Source organism: Echeneis naucrates, chromosome 10 (genome assembly GCF_900963305.1).
Source record: "Echeneis naucrates chromosome 10, fEcheNa1.1, whole genome shotgun sequence".
Classification (NCBI taxonomy): Eukaryota; Metazoa; Chordata; class Actinopteri; order Carangiformes; family Echeneidae; genus Echeneis; species Echeneis naucrates.
This window is the reverse complement of record NC_042520.1, coordinates 4789170-4810273: the sequence shown is the minus strand read 5'-3', so window position 1 is coordinate 4810273 and position 21104 is coordinate 4789170. Positions and strand designations below refer to the sequence as shown.

The 21104-nt window shown below is 38.9% G+C and overlaps 1 protein-coding gene across 2 annotated transcripts in view; it reads left to right on the top strand.

The window, feature by feature from the left end:
- gria2b (glutamate receptor, ionotropic, AMPA 2b) overlaps positions 1-21104 on the top strand; it is a 41350-nt gene that overhangs the window by 14471 nt on the left and 5775 nt on the right. For both annotated transcript variants that reach the window (XM_029513329.1, XM_029513330.1), the window contains exons 3-11: positions 6372-6611; positions 12531-12727; positions 14571-14624; positions 14740-14898; positions 16638-16805; positions 19662-19766; positions 19852-19959; positions 20201-20407; positions 20546-20913. In XM_029513329.1, coding sequence (XP_029369189.1) covers positions 6372-6611; positions 12531-12727; positions 14571-14624; positions 14740-14898; positions 16638-16805; positions 19662-19766; positions 19852-19959; positions 20201-20407; positions 20546-20913 — 1606 coding nt within the window. The remainder of the gene's footprint in view (positions 1-6371; positions 6612-12530; positions 12728-14570; positions 14625-14739; positions 14899-16637; positions 16806-19661; positions 19767-19851; positions 19960-20200; positions 20408-20545; positions 20914-21104) is intronic.

Below are 21104 nucleotides of genomic sequence, written 5' to 3'. Positions count from 1 at the left end.
TAATCCTGCTGACAAAGAAAACACACTAACACAGACACATGTGAAACAATTCCCCCCGTAGCAGCGGTGGTAACATCATACACGCAAAACAAAAAATGCATTTTTGTGTCAATGTGCCAACCAGACAATATACAATAAGATGTTTTAATGGTTCACCCAATGAATTAAGTAAAATTACTGATAAATACACTGTCTATGGGAACTTATTAACTTATTGACATAATCTTTGCATTTTGGATTTTGATTTGCTTGTGGTAAGCCAATCAACCAAGAGATTAAGAAATTGTAATGTATGTCTGTATGCATATGTTTGTGAGCAGCATCACAGTCGTCCCCTCACAGTCATTTTGTAATTACTTATAATCATACAATTGCATATGTTTACACGGTTTACAAACATATGCAATCATCAGCATCTGTCACATCGATATTCAACTATGGCGAATATGCAATATTGTGTGTAACTACAATGATGGGATTAGAAATTCTGAAATTAAGGGAGTGTTTATGTTATATGAAAATTCCCCAGATTAAGAAACAAAAAAAAAAATGTAAAAAAAGAAATATAGATTGAGAGAACTGGAACTATACAATGCTTTCCAAAACCATCACCATTGAGCACTAATAAGAATTTTTAAACATTTTGCTCATGGTGCCTAATGAGGATGAAACAAAGTCGGTCCTTTCCCTCTGTTTTGAGGGATATTTCTCACTGGTTTCATTGAAAGGCAGTCAGATGTGACAGAGGCTTAATGGCTTTTTCCACAGTCCTCACTGTTTCTACTAGTTACTGTTTGCAACTGGCTTTTCTTCAATAATTAAACATTTCTAAATTCCTTATTGAAGGAGCACATGTAGACATCTCACCCTTTCATAAACCTCTTGGTGTTCATTCTTCTCCTGTCACGTTCCAGAGCCACAGCAATCCTGTCTGAACAGTTGCCGCATGGAGAAAAAGGGGTAGTACTCGGCTTCTGGATGCAAACTTCCATATTTGGTAATAAAGTAACATGTTGTCAAACTGTTCACTTTGGCATAAGCTGCAGCGTAGTCATGGGGATATCCAGGCGCTAAGCATGAGCTCAGAGAGTTTTAATCCTGGGCAAACTCAGCAAGCTCACCAGCGAGAGTGTCAGCAAAGAAAGCCTTAGACACATGACAATGGATGGACATGACAAAGAGAAACTCTACAGCTCTTTTAGCTTCAGAGGTTGGTGGGAAGGAGTACCAAGACATATTTATTCTTTTTTGTTGTTTCCAGTATGATATGATGTTTTTCCTTCATTTTAAATCAAATGTGCTCAGATGTACTCAGATGGAGTTACAAGGTCTCTTATGCTTTGCAGTGCTTCACATGATGCAAACCTACAAAGAAATGGCATCATCTGCAGTATATAATCTACCTGATAGAGGAGCAAAATGACTCCAATGTGACATGAAGAATATGCACAAGCAGATTGTAATCATCTAGGGAGGCTCATGAAGAAGAAGAGGTCTGACAGTATCTGGAGGGGTGCCATCACCTGTCTATTATCTTGAATTAGCCCAGTCCAAAACTCATAAGCAACTAACCATTTAACCTAGACATTTTCAGGTGCTCACACTGGGAATCGAACTCCAACCTTGCTGCTCAGGTTTAAACGGCAAAAAAAAAATAAAAATACAAAAATTGGTAGCATCCTCCATCTGTATTTTTCATTTACATCCCGAACTGAGAAACAGGAATAATATTATTTTTTAATTCATTTTTTCATTATATCTATGATAGATATCTACTTTATTTATCCTGAGGGAAATTAATTGAAATGCATCACTCACACAACAGACACACACAGACATGCTGCCTCACCTTCACACTGCAGTGTGCTTTACACAACAGACACACAGCTCGTTTTTGTACAGATTAGATGATGAAAGGTTTACAAACACAAAGCAGGCTCGGCGATGAGGAACTATATTAAAATGTATGTTGATACCTGTGGCACATGAGATATTGTGCTAAAAAAAGCTGGTTAATATCCACACAGCTCCGCTTTATGGTCAGTGTGATGTTTGAATAAGTCCGCTCCATGTGTTCAGCCTGGACTGCCAGTTACCATGGTTACCAGCGTCGACAGGACTTAGCTTTGTAGCTAGCCACATTAGCATAAGCTGAGCTAGCTAAAGTGCGGAGCCGCGACGCTAACTCGCTAATTTTGGCCATTTGGCCATTTGGACATTAATCAAGGTGAATAACAGAGACAGCAACACGAGGTAACACAACACAACACAACCAGCGGGTGTGTTAACCGATTCGGTTCCTCCAGATTCCTGTTCGATGTACTTAAGGAAGACACGCAAATAGAAACACAGCTGGGTGTACGGAAAGCTAAATGGGACAAACCAACGTGTAGGTTACTGATATGTTATTTATTATGTTAAAACAATAAATTTAGACCGTTCATTGTCAGTCTCTGTGTAAATGAATGTTAGCTAGCCTAGCTGTGGGAGAGTAGCCTTCGTTTAGTAAACCTCAGTGCCGGATCACTTACACTAGTTAGTCGATTCAAAATGGACTGCTAGCTAACTGGTTAGCATGCTCGACTGACGAACTGATGACATTATTTTTGACACATAACGTTGATATTTCTTACCGTTCATTTGGAAACTGGCGGAGCACCGGTGAATGATATATTTCTGCTCCTTGGAAATACCCAAAGGATAGTGTCCATATTTTTCATAATTCACGAACTCGTTGAACACAAGTTTGTCCATTTTAACACAATGAACACACGATCACGTGACAAACACACATCCTGGTTACCCAAATTTATCAACTTTGCGCCCTTCGGGAAATTGGGGTGGGAAGTTGTGCCCTGGGTTAGTTCCAAGTGCATGATTTAAACGAAAGTCAATGGTCCATTCACTGAACAATTAAAATATTTTTCCCTGAAAGCCTACACATTTTCTGTTATCTCTTGCACGGCATGCCCATAAAATAGGCTATAGGTCTACATTATTATCATTGCGATGATCAACAAGTTAAACTGTTGCATGGACACAATAACAATTCAGCAACAAAGCGTGGTATTTATTTATTCACAAAAATTTGAAACAGATCAACAGGCGTAGACTCGGAGATGAGAAATCGCAAATGTGCAATTATCTCTTTTCCATTGATAACAATGACTGGCAATACCGAATGAAATGACAGATGATCAAACTAAAAGGGAAATCTCGTTTTCACTGCAATCTCACATATTGTCAATCATTTTGTACCACTTCGCTTTCCCTAAAACCAGTTCTGGGTTGGTCCCTTGGGCATCAGTTAACATGGCTTTTCGAGGGGGAAGACGGGGAACCAGTCAACCAATCAGTTGAGTTTTAGACTGTGTTTATTGTGTCCATATAAAATATGTTTTGTACAGATGAGAGACTGGACCAGATTTTTTTTACTTTCGTAATTTTTTAAGCAAATACTTTTGTAGTTTTACCTACGTAATATTTTGACAAAGCTACTTACTTACTTGTATTGGAGTAATATTTGACAAGGAATATCTGTACTTTTTACTCAAGTAGTGAAGTTGTGTGCTCTAGAGAAAATAATATTGCTCATATTTGAAAATGGCTGCAACTCACACGCCCCCACACACACACAAAAACAATTAAAAATGAAATTGAAGGTTTTTCTTTCACTCACCAGTCACCAGCCATTCTTCTTCATGACAGGATGTAATTATGATGGCCCCCATCTTAATATTTGGCTGATTAAGACAGAGAAACGCACCGGTCAGTTTTATATTGTGTTATTGTGTAACTGTAAGTTTGCATAATAGACCGAAAACATTTAAACTAGTAAATCAGTGTCCTTTTTTTAAATTCTGGATTGATTCTCATTGGCTATATCAGGCAGCGCGGACACCTAAAACTGTAATTGACTACTCTGTGTCACTCTAGTTTGCAATCTGCAAATTAACTAGAAATTATATGCATGTGTATTTTTATAATATTGCGACCACAGGGATTTCATTGCCTGTGTGAAGTACAGTCACTGTAATCTGCTAGCTTTCAAGTGTATAACCTTATATACATGGGTCATCAAAGTAAGAGGTGAATTGGATTTTGTCCTTTCTCTTTCGTTTTGCCTCTGGTTAATCATTTACTTGAGATTCTGTCCAGTTCAGCCAGTTGTTACCCCTTTTCAGGAATGCAATGATCTGAATTTTTAACATATAAACTAAACTCTTTGCGGAGGGATGGCTCATTCCTCCTCAGGGAATTGTACAAAATAATTTTCTTGTTAGATTATAGCAGCTATCGGACAAATTGCTTTATGTTCTATTAACTCTCCACTAAAACAAAAATGGCATTATATCATTGTGCTTGGGTCTCTCAGTGGCTATTTCTCTGGCTACTGCCGTCTTCTGAAAAGATTAGGAGCAGTGCCAAAAAGGGCTGATGAAGGGTGATCGGATCGCCATCAGCGGTTTCTCTTGGGCAGCTGCGACGAAAATTAAGTTGTGCGAGTTGATGGACTGGTTTAGACGTTGACAGCACATGAAAACTGGCAGCAGATGAAAGTTGGACCTGACCCAACTGATTTTGGCCTGATCTTGATGAGCTCTGCATGTTTTGGAAGTTAGCGATGAAAAAGCTGGCTTTTGATTATTGGATGAATGGACTCAGTCAAAGATTTTTGTTTGGAATGAATGAGTAAAAAAATACTTTCTGGCATGTATGAGTAATATAGTCAACATTTTGGCCCCTTTATAAGGGTAGCAGCCTAATTGTATGTAAATGTGCTAATAACAGAATTGCTTTGGTGAATTCCCATTTCAAATTCCTCCTTTTACTGATATTCTCAGTGACCTCTTACATGGAGAGACACAAGTATACTGGTTAGTGTAACATTTCTATGGATCTCAGGTGATGTCCATTATTTGCAATTTTTTTTTAACTTTGCAGTTGGTCTGAGAATTTTTTTTTCCATCACCTTGGTGTGGCAAATGAGTGAAAATAGCAGAGTACCCGTAAGCCGAAATAACTCTCTCAACTTCATAACTCATTGAAGGCACAAAAACTTGAATAAAGTTGAATAAAGCTCTGAATGGTGGAAGTGAGTCTGTCTTCAGCTCGGATAACGTTTTAAAATGGCTGAAAATGGTCAGCTGCTCTATTCATTCAAAAGACAATTCTTATTCAGTCGATGTTAATTTCCACCCAAGTTTCACTGATGAAGCTATTTTGTGTGTAACAGTACAAAGTGGCTGTGAAGAGTTGAACCATTAAAGCAGGAATAAAATAAACCTTTCCAAAACATCCCTTCTTAACTGCAAGACAATTTAACAAAATGTGAATCTGTACAGCTACTGTTCTCTATGCTGCCCTTCATGTTTCTCTCCATTTTACAACATTTTACCAGAGTCATTGGAGGAATGGCAGGATGTCCATGGTACTTAAATTAAGTTGGCTAATATTCGATGTATAGACTCCAGTTTACTTTGTCAGCTAGTCATCCTGTAATATTGTGTAAGAGGAAGTGACTCATTAGTGAAATGACTTTGGAGGACACACATGTCCAAGTCAATTAGCCTGATTAACTTACATTTGATCAATAAACATTTACAAGAAACATGCTGATCTGCTGACCCCGGTGCAACGTTTGATAAACAGACTGCAACCTCAGGATTACTTTGACATTTAGTATTCATACTTAATGTCAGTGTTATAGGCCAGCAAAGGTAATATATGTACCTGAACATAGAACGTGAATTATTGAACAAAAGGGATTTTGCAAAGTCAACACTATGTGGATGTAATGCAAATAATCTGATGGAAGCACACCAAGGCATGGTGAGTGCATAACCTAAAAGGATCCAAACAAAGGCAATCATTTAAGTTTAATGGCATCCAAAGATGTATTAAGGATATAATAAAATTCAGCGCGGATGCATTCAAGCAGTGCGCTGTGGCATATATGCCTTTTCACAAATTCCCTCAGGAGAATCCACGGTTTCTGCTTGAGCAGAATTCAAACAGAAGACATGCCTGTGAGTGCAGATGGGTAACCATGATGAAGAATTAATGTACAGTTCTGGAGGTTGCTCAGGCCCACCGGTCTATCAAAAAGTCATAGGGCAACTCATAAAGGTTTCACATTGTTGTATAGTGGCTCTTTTACGGTTGAATTTAAGCACTCCCATGGCAAAGCTTGTGGAAAGCTGTCCATTAAACAGCTCTCTGGGAAACTAAGGAGACAAAATAACTAACGTGTGGACTTGATGTGGAATTAAGTGGAATGAAGGTTAATTTCAAAAAGAACAAAAATGCCATATCAAAACGATATGGACTAAAAAAACGATCAAGTAACAAACCTCTGTCCTTTGTTTCAGTCTGTTCACAGTTCTCCAGAGGAGTGTACGCCATTTTTGGATTCTATGACAAGAAGTCCGTCAACACCATCACATCGTTTTGTGGGACACTCCATGTCTCCTTCATCACACCCAGCTTCCCTCTGGATGGGAATCAGCAGTTTATCATCCAGATGAGACCTGATATCAAGGGGCCCCTGCTCAGCCTTATCGAGTACTACAAGTGGGACAAGTTTGCCTACCTGTATGACAGTGATCGAGGTAGGACATATACACAGTTACATTCGTGTTGAAACCCATATTTTCAGCTTTTATTGACCACAAGTTATTCATTTTAAAAAGCTGAGCCTTTTGGAATGTGCTGATGTGTGAACAAGACAGAGCAATGACTTACACCCTCGTTATTTTAAGATGACATTGGCTACAGCCATTTGTTCAGACGGTTGAATTTATATTCAACCATGTCATTTAACTCCCTCACAAACAGTGTTAATCTGAAAAACACACTGTATGCATGTTTCACAGTGCAGGTAAAGAGAGGTAAAGGGCAAACAGCTTGTCACATACAATCAGCTGTAGCACTTCCTGCGTTAGACAATCAGTTGAAATATCATGTGTAAGGGAGGTAGTCAGAGCCATTTTTTGACATGCTAAATGTGAGCTGCCCTGCAGCTGTGGACTTGTTTACTCACACCGCAGCAGTGTTTTTTGCTCCTTTTTTTTCTTTCATGATATTGTTTTGCTGCGCCACTGGAAGAGTTGTATCTTGCTTCACAGCATAAACTCTGCTTGTTGCAATGATTATGTAGACCAATAAGTAATCTACCCTTTAGTTTGCAGTTCAGTAGTTGGTTCTTGAAGATTTTACAATTTAAACAGGTAACAATCCTTATGTACTTAAGTTCTCCAAACCATAGCAAGTTATGCCACATGCATACATAACAGAAAGGCTTGCATGGAGAAGAAGTATATTAATCATAGAGGTTAAGTGAGCTTTGGACTGCAAGTGCAATGTACGTAACTTAAAATAAAGAAAACCTAGGTTAAACATTTCTCCCTTTGGTGAATTCATGGTAGTATCCATAAGCACGTTTGTTTATGAATTCAGCTTTGCAATGCTTTACAATCAAGCAACAAATGAAATTTTGCACCAGGGAGTTTATCAAGGTTTGTGTTGATGGTCAGTGCTGCTGAATGGTGGTCCTCGCAGACACAAATGCACTCACCAGAGAAGTTGATTCTAGTGATCTGGTGATTCTTTGAACAAAAATAAGAGATAAGCACTACAAACCTTCTGGACTAATCATCTATTTACATGAAATCCCCCTCCCCTTTCCCAAGATGACTCAGAGATGCTTCACAGGTGTTTGAAAATGAAAAGAGTGCATGTTGAATGGTGATAGCCACTTATCAGTTTGCAAATCATTAACAAAGCAATAATGTCCTCTCTTATTTGAATTGTTGCAGTCTCTGTGCACTTGTATTTGCAATCATGTTTGGAGGGATTTTAATGCAAGGCAGGAAAAGAGGAAAAAATATCCGCCCTCAAACTGTAACTTCCAGAGTTACTTTATATTCAGATCGATTCTGTATCTACTCTTTGATCCCTTTGATCCATGATCCTTTTCTGTCCAACAGTGACGATATCAAAGCAGTCATTTTCCTTCATTGTATAATTGGTTTTAAGATGTGTTTAATAAGCCTGGTGATTTTTTTAATGAGCTGGCAACATGTTGAATACTCTGAAAATCACACAATTTATCTTGCTAAAATTGCTAGTTATTTTACTATTAAGAAGACACAACTGCTTTTGGGTTGCACTTCTTAAGCCCCATTTTGTGTATTTTATTATAGAAGGAACTACTTTTTTTTTTTCACCACACTAGCAAGACTTTAAATGTCACTTTGAGGCTGTTGAATGATAGCTGAAGAATGCTTATATTTGTCTTACAATGTTTAAATAATGCTCTGGTTTAACATGGTTTAACGCTTCTGAATCTACTCAGAGGTGGGATTGCTACTGTCAATACAGTGCCAATTAGGCTAAAGAGAATGCAGCGCCTATGGCTAAAAAGGGGTGTGCTGCTCCTTTTTCTCTCAGTTTACCTGGAACTCTCAGTTGTTTCGTCACTTAAACTCTCCAGCTGCATCTTTCCCCTTAACACACACAGCACCTCCTTTTCTCTTGTGCTGCTCCCTCTCTCACATCTCTTTCCACATGCTCTCCTTCGTCCCTTAAGGAAGCTTTGCTTTTACTGATGGCAATATCAAATACACTTCCTCTCCAAAGTAACAGGGCAGGTTTGGACCAGCTGGTTTATATTGTCCTCATACTGACCTGCTGTCCTTACTGTACATCAGCGGTGGCACTAAGGAGCCGGTTGTGCATATTTCATCATTGCATAGCTGTCTAATTAGGTCAGTGTGATCCTCTCATTCCCATGGCAACTGGCAGATTGTGATGAAAGGATGTGTGTGGGTGTCTCAGGGAGAGGAGGCAATAGAGTTGCCACTGGTTATGATGAATTTTATTGGCACTTAGATACTAATGGATGAACCAACACCACCATTTTCAGCTGTTGTCAGTTAGTCAGTTTAGCTAATGTTTATATGTGGGTGGAAAAGTAGAGCTGTTGCTTATTTGCATTAATTTGGCTCGATGCATGTTCTCTTGGTGTCAGTGGCAGGCAATTATCAACATTTTCTTTTACACTTAGCTCGCCGAAGTCCCCGATGTTACACCTAATTTCACTTCTCAGCCAGCTCTTAGCCTTAGATCTGTTGGAATCAGCCTGAGTTTCAGCACATAATCTGCCCTTATCCCCTACATCCACATTTGAAACTGCACATTTCCTTGAGAATCTAAAGGGAATAAGTTAATATTGGACTGAAATTCATCAGTGAGACACACTTGTCATGCTTTTAATTCAAAGGATATCCGTTTTTTCTGCAGTATGTTTCAGCTGCACCTAAGTGTGGAAAAAAACACGACTTAGTCAAACCCTTACATATGGCTGACCTGTATATTTTACGACGAGGAGTGTTTTAGAAATACTTAACAACTGACATTGTGCTGCTATGCTACTAAAATCCAAATTTTTACATTATAACCAACTGCATTAATTAAAGGTAAGATTGTTCTATTATATCAGCTGTATCATCAATCTGAGAGAAAATCAGAAGTGACAGAATTTCTTGTGTCTCACTAATAAATGACCTATCTGCCTTTGCCTGAAAGATGTGTGGCTTCACAGGCCAGCACTGGCAGCTCTTCCCCGCAGGAGCTAAGGTCTGTCCAAAAAGTAAAATTATTTGTAGCAAGATCCTTTTTAAGCAAAAGTTGGCAACAACACCATTGGCTTTGTGCAAAATTCTCCTTGAAATCAGCAAATTTTGTGAGTTATTTCTTAAATGGTAACTCCGTTCTGCATTATTTTCACTTAAACTGAGCCTACAACCACTTACCATCTGATTTAAGAGGTGTGCCAACTGGTTTTATGCAGAAAGTGGACAGGTAAACCTTGGGGATAAAATGCTGGACCTTTGCCACTGTGGAAGAGTTAGGAAATAAGAGCTTGAAGCAGAGAGATTATAGCAAATATGAAGCCACATTTAAAGGTATTGAAGTGAGGACTATGTATTATTTATAAGTTTTTACTGGGCTCATTTTAATATTTTTGCATTGTATTATGCAAATCCTTATACATTCACATATATCATCTGATTGAGGTGTTTCTGATCAATGAACATGAAGTTAATTCTTGACGGTCAAGGTTGAGTGTGCTATCAGTGAAAGGGAGGAAATAGTTTTTATCACTTGCAAAACTTTTATTCCCATATTACAGATGTGAATATTCCTTAACTGCATCAAATGGCTGTTAATTTCTCTTTATTCTCCCCAGACCTTTTAAATCGAGGGCCATTTTGGGATAAACTTGAAGTTTCACAACCTCTTTGCTCTCCAGCATAGCTGCAGATCCGTTCCTGTTTGACTGTCTGGCATAATGTTGGCTTTTTTCCAAGACATAGCATATGTTTAATTCTGAACAAGAGCAATAATCAGCCATTCTTATCCGAGGGGAATCTGCATCATATGCATCATAAAGCAATCTGTGAACTGCAGAGGAAGCCGGTAGAGCCAAGTCGCCACGTGAGTTCTGGATGTAGAGCAGCAAAAATTGTTTCCATTGTGCAGTCTATCTTTAGGTTCACAATAAAGACACCCAGATAATGTCTTGACTGATGCGCAGCAGATTGGAAAAACAATGCCATTATCATTAGAAGCGGCTTAGTCTTAGACTGTGATGCATCACTGAGTAATACTTCTGTTTCTGTCTACGGCCCTCATGAGGTGTCAACACAGCCAATATCCATCTGCATTTGGCATGTTTTACAGTAATGCCCTCTGTGATGTAACACTGGGATCTATCCACCAAACCAGAAATTAACCCCCCCCCCCTCGTTAGTTCTGCTGCAGCAGTGAGATTTACCTGAAAAGCACAGTTATTGTTATTGTTATTGTTATTTCCCAATTTGAAGACAGGTCAAGTTGTTGACACAAACTGTGCTTCAGATGTCTATTTACTACATTTTCTGTGATCATGATACAAGTGAGCCATTTAGCAAAGAGATGCACAGAACATATTTGTGATACAATGAGCTATATAACAGTGACATGCATGGCACAATGATGGCTGCATTTCATATATAGCTAAGAGGCTAATCTTCTAAAATGATCATTTAACCTTGCAGGATCAACACTCACACGAACATTTTGCTCTTGTTCTGGCATTACCGTCATCGTAGATCACTCCGAATTCCAATTATCTCATTTAATAAGAATTGATGAAAAAGTCAAATTTAACCAAGACCATAATGACCTTTGTGTAATTATGATGTATAGTTCATACAGATAAAACTGCAAGACTCCATTTTCCTCCTCACCATCATAAAACCACTGCAGTGTCGCATGAAATTGATTACATCTGTAATTCACTTTGCTGTAGCAAGGCACAATGAAACACTCGACCCTTTTATCAAACCACTCCCTAACAGCCCCTCTGCAGACCAGGGATCAATATCGGCAGAGGTTCAGCTGTGAAACTAGATCGAGAAGGTGATAGGAATATAAGTTCAACCAAAGACTGCCATCTTTGCCTGTAACGGACTGCAATTCAGATTGATGGACAGCTTCTCCATGTAATTGAATTACACCATTGTTACAGCTGCATCTCTTCAACACTTCTTCATCTTATTTCAATGGTTTTGGGAGGATGAAGATAATTTTTATTAGCCCTAATCCCCTTTGACAAAGAGCAGGGTTCAGTCAGAGACTGTCTAGACATTTAGTAGTTGTCACTGATGGGAAGCCAGTGAGGGATGGCAGAGGGAGGAAGGGGATGAGCTCTGTGGCATCTACAAAAACTGTCTTTATTCAAGGTCCACTTACAGTAATTGCTTGTTCTGGACCTTTTGAGTGTATAGCACAATTCCCGTCAGCAAATAAGGCTTGGTTAATTATCATAAATGTCACTTTTTCTATTCTTTCACTTGTAAGACTTTAAGTGTGTGTTGGCTCTGAATTTTGATCATCCCTTGTCCATGACAAATAGGGAAATTTTATCGGCTGATTAAATCTTCACACGAAGCAAATAAGTGGACTTTCACTTGAGGCTATTGTGTAACTAATTTGGTCAGAAAACTGGGGTGGGGCGGACACAAAGTTACACTCAAAAATCCTCAACAATGAAGTCACAAAGCAAGTAAAATGAAACTTCTATTGTTGATGTAGATAAGTGTATTGTTGGACCCTCTTTCCTCCCACATGTTGGTCAGCTTCATCCAGAATACCTGTGACTCATCTGGATGAGTTCTTTACATAAGGCCCTGTTTTGTTGTTTTTTTTAACCTTCGTTTGAATAAGCAGCCAGAGAAACTGCAATTAAAATAACAGTGTTCAATGTGTGTTTTATTCTTCTGTTTATTTGCTGTCTCTGCCAATAAAATTTTTGTTCTTTTGCCATCACTACCCTCAGCCAAGGTCGTTATCTTACCCATTTGTTAGCAGGATACCTCTAAAACCTCAGACACTCTCTAAGCCTTTTGTGCTTAGAGAATACCGTGGATACATCAGTCGGCCTGAAGTATGAATGAAGGGTTTTTATTTTCATCAATCCTCAGGACTCACAACGCTGCAGGTTGTCCTGGACACAGCCGCAGAGAAGAAGTGGCAAGTGACTGCCATCAACGTGGGGAACCTGAAAGACGAAAGGAAGGATGAAGCCTATCGTTCACTCTTCCAGGATCTGGAGAACAAGAAGGAGAGGAGAGTGATCCTGGACTGTGAGCAGGACAAAGTTAAAGACATCATGGAGCAGGTACATTTCATATTTATTTATGTATTTATTTTTAATTAGTCTGATCATTTTGAGCCTTTAAAATAGCACAACATGATATTGTGGGGTTTATTTTAACCATCCATGAGGTATTAATAGTATAAGGCCTGAACCACAAATTGAATTTAAGTGAATTCACTAAGTCGACAGAACCTACAGTACTTGTGCTGACATGCTTTCTTTGGGTTTATAACAAGTCTACACAGAGGTTTTGGTGTTTTGTTGTCTTTCTTTGATGTCTCAGTAAGTGAAAGGGCTCTGTGCTTCACACTCTACTCACAAAGGGCTTAACCGAACTGGGACTTGGGTAAAGGAATTGTGGATGCTGTTGCCGTGTTTTAAGGTGTCCGAACATTTAGTTCACTTTATAGTGACTGTGCTTCTGACTCCTGTGCTGTCAGGGGTCAGATTGTTATGGTTTGTTTAGGCCCACTCTGTCTCTGTTTTTAGACGTGGTGTTAAAAGAGATTCCGATTGATATGGTCTCTGGTTTGAAATTGATTTTCTTGTTTATGATCTTTTCTTTCTCAACAAAATGGTAAATATAAACAAGAGAGGAAACAATGGTTTACTTCCTGTTTTCTGTGTCCATTTTCCCACAATCGCTCCAGCTTGTACCTTTTGGCTGTAACATACTTTTTTGTTCTTTGGTTCCCCACATCAATAGATTTGCCTCCATCTGCTAAGCAGTACCTAAATAATATTTGCTCATATTGGAGACTATATGAATGCTCATCACATATTTTTGATGCGTTTATTTGCTTTGTCATGTCAGCGTACTGCCACTTGGGATTTTTATTAGTTCTTTTCAAAATGTTGTGCCTACAGACTGAACAGTTTTGTTGTGAATGCACATTTTTATTTTTTTATTTTTTTTGCCTGTCTTTATATTTTATATTTTTCCAATTGTAAACCAAAACCCCAAAATCAGGCAACGCACACAAACACACAATAATAAATCAATTCAATGGGCTTGCTGCCCTCATGATTGTGTTTACTGATTCTTAATGTTGTTGTTAAATTAGGATTCACCACAAAGTCAGATACTATACATCCAGCAGTCCAGCAGATCTAGAAAGTCATTACAATTACCACAATTGTTCATTTTTGGCTGTAAACAAATGTGCAATTAAAGGCAGAACAGATGCACATAAACAGGTTATATTTACTTCACCTTTTACCCACGAGAGAGGCTTCATCGATTAGCATTTAAAGCATGCTGACGTCTGTTTAACTGAATGCTGAATGAAATCAATGTCTGCAGCCTCACTGCCTGTTTATCAGGAAAAAACAGAATCCGTTCAGCTGGAACTTTTTTTTTTTTTGCCTCATGTCAAAGACATTTACATAGAAGATACAAGACATTATTATTCAACTCTCTTTCAAGTAGAAACCCTGACAAATAGAGGTGCCACTCAAGCAGGGGGATTCGTTTCAGGTGTATCATTGCTGTGAGGTAGTGAAACAGTATATGGCTGAGATTTTCTGGTATTCTTTTGCTCTACTGATAAGGGAAGCGGTTTTGGAATAAGATATCATGTCTAGTTTTAGTGACTAGGTGAATTATTTGGTGATGATAGCCATGACTGTCACACACATTGGGCATGAGAGTGACAAATTATTATATCTGAATATAATTATAGATTTTTTTAGTTGAAATATTAGCACTGTTGTATTTATGATCTCTAACTGTCCTATCCTTGGTCTACATAGGCATGACAGTGAAAGTCAACATCATATAGAAGTCAAATTTCCTTCCAGTGGGTGGTTTTTTATTTTTATTTATTTATTTATTTTTACATTTGTCTACCTCGTGATTCCACAGGTCATCACAATTGGCAGACATGTGAAAGGCTACCACTACATTATAGCCAATCTGGTAAGTTTAAACTAATTTTAACACTTATTAAGGGATTTTCTTTTCATTTTCCAAGTTACTTCCATTTGCTGTTATTCACTGACCATAGAGACAATAATTGGGCTTTTGTTTCCAGGGGTTCGTTGATGGTGATCTATCCAAAATCCAGTATGGTGGTGCCAACGTGTCAGGTTTTCAGATCGTTGACTTTGACGATCCTTTGGTGTCCAAGTTTGACCAGAGATGGGAAGCCCTAGAAGAAAAAGAGTATCCTGGTGCCGACAGTAAAATAAGGGTTAGTCTCAGCTTGTACAGATTCTCATTCACATACAAGTTTTTCTCTGTCTGTTTATATTCTGTTTATTATTGTTTTATTCTTTCTACAAACAGTGTAAATAGAAAGAAACATCTTTTATATTGTTATTGTAAGCATGTGCCTGAGTAACTTCAGTAAATTGTGCTTGTGTTTTCTCCATCTGCACTTCACATTCACACGAAGGCTCTGTGTACATTATTAAAAAGATTTCTCAGTAAAGATTTAAGCCTACGTACATTTTCCCTTCAGCTAAGTGCTCCCTGTTTATATGTAAGTTACATTATTTCATATGCTTGCAGTGCATGTACTTCCAAGGTTTAAAATAGGGTGTGAATTGATATGATTACATTCAGAAGTGGACAGAGTACACAACTTCACTACTTAAGTAAAAGTACAGATGCTCCTTGTCAAGTATTACTGTCGCTGTGGAGGGCCCGGTCTATTCTGTAGTCTCTGGGGGGGGTCTGGTCTAGTCTCTGGAAGATGAGTTTTTGTAGGCAAATGCAACATGCATTTGAACTGAAACAAACGTTACGAAACAACGTTTTGGTCCTTCAATTGTAGTGGAGTGAGAGTAAAAGTATCCCCCAAAATTAATACTCAAGTAAAGTACAGATACTTAAAAACTGTACTTAAGTACAGTACTCAAGTAAACGTACTTCGTTACTGTCCACCCCTCATTGCATTTTCTTTAAATATTATATTATATATTATATTTTCTTTACATTTTTTAATCTCAAATCAACTTTAAGAAGTGAGCTTGCTTCTTACTCTTCTTTGCTGAGACATCAAAGCTACTTGCATATCTCTTCCATATGCTTTTGGCCAGATCCTTTTCTTGCCACACAGCCAAGCTGCTTCAAGCGGTGGAGTCTGGGGAAAAATGACTCTGACATTTATAGCACTGAACAAACTTTAGGGAAGTGAAAACTATTAACACAACATTGAAAAATTAACATGGCTCCAGCACCAGACATATAATATACTCTAATGAGCACATTAGATTAAATTACACTAGATTCAATTTATTGTCATTGCACATGTACAAGTACAGGGCAACGAAATACAACCATATAACCAGGGGGGCAGGTCTCAGTATGGAGACAGCCATGGGGAAGAAGCTATTTCTCAGTCTGCTGGTTTTGGACTGGAGGCTTCTGAAACGCCTGCCGGAGGGCAAGAGTTCAAATAGTCCTTGGGCAGGGTGGGACAAGTCCTTGAGAATGCTGCAAGCTTGACACAGGCAGTATTTCTTCTGGATGTCCTCGATGGTTGGAAGTGAAATCTCGTTGATGCGCTGGGCAGTTTTCACAACCCGCTCCTTTCACTTTGATGGTTGTCGTATATGGCTTCACAGGAGTTAATGGTGATTTATAGCTGGGGATTTACAGAGACTGTACATGAATCCAACTTCAGTTTTAGTTCAGCACCTCTAGTGAAGCCAAACCTGACCCAGTGCATCGCTGTGCCTCATTGAGCAGTTTTTGGACAACAATGAAAGTGTATATTGTAATAGGAGGATTCTTATTATGGTATTTGTTGATGAGTGGAAAATATAGAAAGTGACCAGATTTGGCCTTCAGAATGTAAACCAGCTTTATAGCCCTTGAGTGAGAGTTAATGTTATCAGGGGTTAAGGTTGAGAGTCTGAGAGGAAAAAGATTCCTACCTATATGACAAGCTCACCACCATAATCTCTTCCTATTGTCCTGTTCTAGTACACATCTGCGTTGACTTACGACGCTGTGCAGGTAATGACGGAGGCTTTCCGATACCTGCATAAACAACGCATTGACTTCACCAGGAGGGCCAACAATGGGGACTGCCTGGCCAACCCCGCTGTGCCCTGGGCCCAGGGAGTGGAGATCGAGCGAGCGCTGAAACAGGTAGCACAAGCAACACACACAGATGCTTTTGTTTGTAAAACAGAGGTTGACCCACAACCTCTCTTCTGGGATCTGTTGGGTCTCTTTATTTTATAAAGAATTTGGTCTAGACCTGCTCTATATGTAAAGTGCCTTGATTTAACTTTGTTATGATTTGGCGCTATACAAATGAATCTGATTTGATTTTATTTGATTTTGGTCTCTTAAGAAATACACAAAAGCCCCCCAAAGGCAAAAACTTCAAAAACAGAGACTGACTTCCAGGCCAACGTTTTTCCCATGTACGTGCATAGACATGGCTATACTGACAGCTGTTCCTCTGAAGAGAAACAACGGCCTGCTCACAAACTGTCCTTTCTTCTTTGATGCAAGAAAAGATTTGCTTCACTCCTGCTGAGAATGTAGCCTGACAGCAAAAGTGAAGCCAAAGTTGTTTTTTTTTGTTGTTGTTTTTTTTTCTCTGAGGTGTTTCAGGTCATAGCCATGGATTTTGAAATTGAAATTTAAGTGAAGAAAACTAAAACCTTCTAACGCAAAAGAGACCGAAACCATCTAGAATGATCAATAGAATCTCTCACCCTCAGGAAGATTTTATTCAGTATTCATTTACTGTATCTGAAATTGGGATAACCGGTACCACTTTCAGTAAAACCAAAGAATATGTACCTATTAAATATATGATCCTCACTTTGCAAAGAAAACCAGAGGGTCTGGGTCATCATCTCAAATTTTATTGGTGCAATAAAGCAACTGAGATACTCAGTTACTCAAAGATACTGCATCACTTTTTCTATATTACTGACACTTCTGCAAGTTTTTCTTAATTGATTTAAATACAGGTAATGTCTCAAAGGGCTCTTCCATGAATAATCATTAATTGGTTTTGACGCCCTTGAAATCAGGATATGCATATATAGGATGAAAAATTTGTTGTCTGAAGTCAAACAAGGTCAAGACTGCTTTGGGATGAAACTTCCCAAATCAATTATATCACTCTCAAAACCTCTTCGCTGACCTTTGGCCCCTAAGATCATGCAATGCATTTCTGATAGCCTTCCCTTTTCCAAGGTTCCGTCAGAGCGAGGAAAATATGGGTAAAACGCAGGTTTTATATTTTGGTAGCTATTCCTGGAGGGCGTAGTAAACTTATCAAAGGCCTCCAGTCATTTGCCTCCTTTCCTATGAAGTTAATGCCATGCTTAAAATTATTTCAAAGGAAGTTGGTCACCGAGCTACAAGGCAGAAAAAAGTCCTGAGGAAACGATTGGCATCCAGATTGGACAGGAGATCACAGCATGGACGGAAGAGTGTTGTAAGATTTAGGGAAAGTATTTCCCAAGCCGTCTTGTGACAGGCAGGTAAATTAGGCTCTAATCCATGCTGACTGAATAATTTGGCTCTATATATGACAATAAAGGTCTACATAGGACCACAAAGGAGTGAGCTCTGGATACTTGCATCCGCAGAGGAAACTATTCGATCTCAGGTGAAAATCAGTTACATTAGAGCAATATTCATGTTCAGTATGATGACAATAAAAAACAGTGATTCTGTAAATGTCAGGTTTATGTACATCTTTGTCATCATTGAGTAATATGACTGCTTATTAAATTGCAATTAGGCTTAGTGCTTTGCCAAGTTTATAAAATGAACGACAGGCTATATGGTGGTTTTATGTTGTTCTGCAAATCAAAATTTACTGCCAGTAAAGTTTTTGAAGAAGACAACTTAACCACACACCAGAGTATGAACAATGAATGTTTCAAAATATTCCATATTTTTTGAATGAAATAAAATCCGGTTAACACTTTTTTCTTAGCGCTTAACAATAGAGCCAGTGTTTTCAATAAAAACACTGCTTTTAAACTTACCTGTAAGATTCCTTCTAGCTCTTTCTGCTGTGGCCCTTCTGTTATTTAGAGCGGCTGCCAATAAGAGAAGAGATGAAAGATATTTTGTCCCAGCACCTGATACTTTTTGTCTCCTCTCCACTCTGGACACCACTAGTTCCCTAGTGATCTTTCCAGAGCCACATAGCTCAGCGTGATTTGAAGCTATTCAGGTGACACTATCTTTTTAGAAGAGGGAAGAATAACAGGAAGCAGAAAAGCAGGATGAGGGCCACCAAAACCACACCATGGATGATCTCAGACAAACAAACTGTCAGTGAGGAGATTTTTGAGGACAAAGTAGATCCTGAACACCAGCCCCCTGAGTATGTTTTCACTTTTCATTTCCATAACTGAATCCAGCCCATAAGCTCCTAATCATCTCACGATATCGTGGCTAGAAGCAGCTCTTCGTTGTGGCTCGTATGCATGTCAACCCCACCTGCATAACAGGCGATGACATTATAGCCAAGAAACCTTTCATCAATCCTGGGTTAGATCTCAGACATTAACAACAAATCCTTCAATCATGACAAATATGTTAATTGAAAACACACAGAAGGTTACAGTCATCCATATCCACAATGCTGGATGGCCAACAGAAAGACTTGTCCCAGGATCAGAGAACCATATCAAAGAGGCAGAGTTTCCGATAAACGTAAAAACCTATAGAAACAAAAACCTCTGTGCATTCTCTTGCTTAGATAAATGCTCAGAAGAAAATCTAAGATGACAGGCTGCTGGAAAAGATTAACTTTTTAGAGGTAACCTCACAGCATAATAGTTGGCATTGATTAAACGTCAAAGTTAAAATACTGTCAGAGATTCTTCATCGATCACGCTGTCCTTTGATTCCATCTGTGCAAATCCATTGGGGATCAGGGTCCCCAATGTAGCTGGAACATATTCATCTGAAATCAACTTGCCCAAACGGCACATTTTAAAGGTTTGATTTTGTGTGTTTAAGGTGCGTGTTGAAGGCCTGACGGGAAACATCCAGTTTGATCAACATGGCAAGAGAGTCAACTACTCTGTAAATGTAATGGAATTAAAGAGTAATGGTCCAGTCAAGGTAAGTAAGTTAATAAATTAAATATATGCATACATTCCTCGTCCACAGTGTGCTTGTTTTTCTGATGATTTTTTTTTCCCAACAGATTGGATACTGGAACGAGGTGGATAAAATGGCTGTGACCAAATCTGATGTCTTTTCAAATGAATCAACAGGAATGGAAAATAAAACTGTTATTGTCACCACCATCTTGGTAAATATATTAATTTACGATTTCATAATTAAGCTCTTCTGTATGAATTTCAGCATCATATTGGGTTAGGGTCCAAATTTTTTTCTTGAAGGTATGCTTTGTTTAAGACCAGAGCCCTTTTGTTTTCATAATGGCCTGTCAGCTCTCTGTGAAACCGTTGCCTTTAAAGCTGCTTTTTGCTCTGTAATTCAAAGCTCTTGTGCTGAACAGTGTTTTCTGTTTTTCTGTCCGTGTCCTTCAGGAAGCCCCGTATGTAATGCTGAAAAAGAACGCTGACCTTTTTGTAGACAATGAACGCTATGAGGGTTACTGTGTAGATCTGGCTGCCGAGATAGCAAAACACTGTGGCTTCAAATATCAGCTCAAAATAGTGGGGGATGGGAAATATGGAGCCAGAGATGCAGAGACCAAAATCTGGAACGGGATGGTTGGAGAGTTAGTATATGGGGTGAGTTTTTGGCCTCATTTCAGAATAATTCAAAGCTTTTGCCTCATTTCAATTCATAAAAAAAAATGATCATTTTAGCTCAGTTACTGACATAAATTCTCAAAAAATTGTCCTGTTTGGTTACCTTTGCTTTGACAGAAAGCAGACATTGCTGTTGCTCCTCTGACCATCACTTTGGTTCGAGAGGAGGTGATCGACTTCTCGAAGCCCTTCATGTCTCTGGGAATTTCCATTATGATCAAGAAACCTCAGAAATCCAAACCAGGAGTCTTCTCGTTCCTGGATCCACTCGCTTATGAGATCTGGATGTGCATTGTTTTCGCCTACATCGGGGTCAGTGTGGTTCTGTTCCTCGTCAGCCGCTTCAGCCCCTACGAGTGGCACACCGAGGAATACGAAGACGGGCAAATTCAGACCAATGAGTCAACCAACGAATTCGGCATATTCAACAGCCTGTGGTTCTCTCTTGGAGCCTTCATGCGACAAGGCTGTGACATCTCACCTCGGTAGGTCAATCGACATTAACAGAGAATAACTTCACTGCTTAAACTCTCCTGTAATTGCTCATGACGGTGTATTTTTGATACACATCCTGTTTGTCCTGCTTTTTACATTGTTAAGAACGGAGTGAAATAAACTGTTCCACAGCTGGGTTTTCTTTTATGCAGATTGAATAATTTATGGACCACAGCACACT